The sequence below is a fragment of the Penaeus japonicus genome, unplaced genomic scaffold, assembly GCF_977035675.1.
Source record: "Penaeus japonicus unplaced genomic scaffold, GWHDUDI00000001_assembly GWHDUDI00000043, whole genome shotgun sequence".
Classification (NCBI taxonomy): domain Eukaryota; kingdom Metazoa; phylum Arthropoda; class Malacostraca; order Decapoda; family Penaeidae; genus Penaeus; species Penaeus japonicus.
This window is the reverse complement of record NW_028234445.1, coordinates 3178710-3181791: the sequence shown is the minus strand read 5'-3', so window position 1 is coordinate 3181791 and position 3082 is coordinate 3178710. Positions and strand designations below refer to the sequence as shown.

At 55.1% G+C, this 3082-nt stretch overlaps 2 protein-coding genes across 3 annotated transcripts in view; one reads left to right on the top strand and one right to left on the bottom strand.

Annotated features, from left to right (window-relative positions):
• LOC147466589 (uncharacterized) overlaps window positions 1-3082 on the top strand; it is a 143964-nt gene that overhangs the window by 54026 nt on the left and 86856 nt on the right. The gene's annotated exons all lie outside the window — the stretch shown is intronic.
• LOC122244829 (arfaptin-2-like) overlaps window positions 1-3082 on the bottom strand; it is an 83166-nt gene that overhangs the window by 78259 nt on the left and 1825 nt on the right. Inside the window, exons 3-4 of one of the 2 annotated variants that reach the window (XM_086535309.1) lie at window positions 2911-2980; window positions 2049-2224 (exon numbers count right to left, since the gene is read on the bottom strand). In XM_086535309.1, the coding sequence (XP_086391435.1) occupies window positions 2049-2224; window positions 2911-2980 (246 nt within the window). Of the gene's footprint in view, window positions 1-2048; window positions 2981-3082 lie in introns of those variants that run through there. The other variant, XM_086535308.1, reaches the window with a different exon arrangement.

The window sequence follows — 3082 nt, the reverse complement described above, 5'->3', positions numbered from 1 at the left end:
TCCATCTTCTTGTTGCACAGACCCCCCCACCCTCCCTCCCTCTCTCTCTCTCTATCTCTCATCTCGCCTCTCTCTCTCTCTCTCATCTTCTGCATCTCTCTCTCTCTCTTACTCTCCTCCCCTCTCTCTCTCTCTACTCTCCCTCTCTCTCTCTCTCTCTCTCTCTCTCTCTCTCTCTCTCTCTCTCTCTCTCTCTCTCTCTCCCTCTCTCCCTCCCACCCCAACCCACCTCGCAGCCTCGAAGGCCTTGACGGCAAGCAACGTGTCCTCCATGGTCTTGTTGCACAGACCCCCCCACCCTCCCTCCCTCTCTCTCTCTCTCTCTCTCTCTCTCTCTCTCTCTCTCTCTCTCTCTCTCCCTCCTTCTCTTCTCCTCCTCTTCCTCTCTCTCTCATCTCTACCGTCACCACCCCTACCCACCTCGCAGCCTCGAAGGCCTGACGGAACAAACGTGTCCTCCCATCGACTTGTTGCACAGAGCCCCCCCACCCTCCCTCCCACTCTCTCTCTCTCCTCTCTCTCTCTCTCCTCTATCCTCTCTCTCTCCTCTCATCTCTCTCTCTCTCTCTCTACTCCCTCTCTCTTTCTCTCTCATCCCTCCCTCTTAATCTTCTTTCTTTTCTTTTCTTCTCTCTCTCCCTCTCACCTCTCTCTCATATCGTTCTCTTTTCTCCCTCTCTCTCTCTCTCCACCTCTCTCTCTCTCCCTCTCCTCTCCTCTCTTCTCTCTCTCTCTCCTTCTCTCGCCCCCCCCCCCCCCTCCTCTCTTTTTTTCTCTCATCCCTCTCTCTCTCTCCTCTCTCTCTCCTCTCTACTCATCTCTCTATCCTCTCTCTACCCATCTCTAACAGTGTTCTCTCACTCCACTTCCTCTCTCTCTCTCTCTCTCTCTCCCTCCCACCCCAACCCACCTCGCAGCCTCGAAGGCCTTGACGGTAATAGCAACGTGTCCCTCCATGGTCTTGTTGACACATGGACCACCCCCCCCACCCTCCCTCCCTCTCTCTCTCTCTCTCTCCTCTCTCTCTCTCCCGACTCTCTCCTCCTCCTCCTCTCTCTATCACTCTCACCCTTCCTCGCTCCTTCTATCTCTCTCTCTCTCTCTCTCTCTCTCTATCTCTCTCTCTCTCTCTCCCTCTCTCCCTCCCACCCCAACCCACCTCGCAGCCTCGAAGGCCTTGACGGCAAGCAACGTGTCCTCCATGGTCTTGTTGCACAGCGTGTTGACCCCCCACCCTCCCTCCCTCTCCCTCTCTCTCTCTCTCTCTCTCTCTCTCTCTCTCTCTCTCTCTCTCTCTCTCTCACCTCGCAGCCTCGAAGGCCTTGACGGTAAGCAACGTGTCCTCCATGGTCTTGTTGCACAGCGTGTTGACCCCCCCACCCACTCTCCCTCTCTCTCTCTCTCTCTCTCTCTCTCTCTCTCTCTCTCTCTTCTCGCTCTCACTCTCTCTTCTTTCTCCTTCTCCCTCTCTCTCTCTCTCTCTCCCCTCTCCTCTCTCTCTCTTCCCCTCTCTCTCTCTCCGCTCTCCTCTCCCTCTCTCCCTCCCACCCCAACCCACTCTTCCCCGGGGGGGGGGCCAGCCTCGAAGGCCTTGACGGGCCAAGCAACGTCCTATTTTCTCTCCATGGTCTTGTTGCACAGACCCCTCCTCTCCCGACCCTCCCTCCCTCTCTCTCTCTCCTCATCTCTCTCTCTTCTCTCCTCTCTCTCTCCCTCCCCCCAACCCACTCTCGCAGCCTCGAAGGCCTTGACGGTAAGCAACGTGTCCTCCATGGTCTTGTTGCACAGCGTGTTGACCCTCCCCCTCTCCTCCTCCCTCCCTCTCCCTCTCTCTCTCTCTCTCTCTTTTTCCTCTCTCTCTCCCTCTCGTCTTCTCCCTCTTTCCTCTTAGTTCCTCCCACCCCAACCCACCTCGCAGCCTCGAAGGCCTTGACGGCAAGCAACGTGTCCTCCATGGTCTTGTTGCACAGACCCCCCCACCCTCCCTCCCTCTCTCTCTCTCTCTCTCTCTCTCTCTCTCTCCCTCTCTCCCTCCCACCCCAACCCACCTCGCAGCCTCGAAGGCCTTGACGGTAAGCAACGTGTCCTCCATGGTCTTGTTGCACAGCGTGTTGACCGAAGAGTCGAAGAAGTCGAGGGCCCCGAGGAGCGTCTCCCCGTTCTTGGTTAAGGTCCTCTGAGTCTCCGCGTCGTAGATGAACTCTTCTTGTAATTCGGGTGATTTCTGAGGGAGGGAGAGAGAGAGAGTGGGTGGGGGGTGAGTATGAGAGAGAAAGAGAAAGAGAGAGAGAGTGAGTGGGTGAGTATGTGAGAGAAAGAGAGTGGGTGGGGGGTGAGTATGAGAGAGAGAGTGGGTGAGTATGTGAGAGAAAGAGAGTGGGTGGGGGGTGAGTATGAGAGAGAAAGAGAGAGAGAGGGTGAGTATGTGAGAGAAAGAGAGTGGGTGGGGGGTGAGTATGAGAGAGAAAGAGAAAGAGAGAGAGGGTGAGTATGTGAGAGAAAGAGAGTGGGTGGGGGGTGAGTATGAGAGAGAAAGAGAAAGAGAGAGAGAGAGAGTGAGTGGGTGAGTATGTGAGAGAAAGAGAGTGGGTGGGGGGTGAGTATGAGAGAGAAAGAGAAAGAGAGAGGGTGAGTATGTGAGAGAAAGAGAGTGGGTGGGGGTGAGTATGAGAGAGAAAGAGAAAGAGAGAGAGAGGGTGAGTATGTGAGAGAAAGAGAGTGGGTGGGGGGTGAGTATGAGAGAGAAAGAGAAAGAGAGAGAGAGGGTGAGTATGTGAGAGAAAGAGAGTGGGTGGGGGTGAGTATGAGAGAGAAAGAGAAAGAGAAAGAGAGTGAGTGGGTGAGTATGTGAGAGAAAGAGAGTGGGTGGGGGGTGAGTATGTAAGGGAAAGAAAAAGAGAGAGAGAGGACACGCTGCGCCAGATCGGCAAAGGCGTCTCCCAGCTGCTGCTGCGTCTGGACCACGTGGTAGAAGTGGGACCTCTCATTCTCTCTCTCTCTCTCTCTCTCTCTCTCTCTCTCTCTCTCATTCTCTCTCTCTCTCTCCCTCTCTTTAACTCTCTCTCTCTTTAACTCTCTCCCT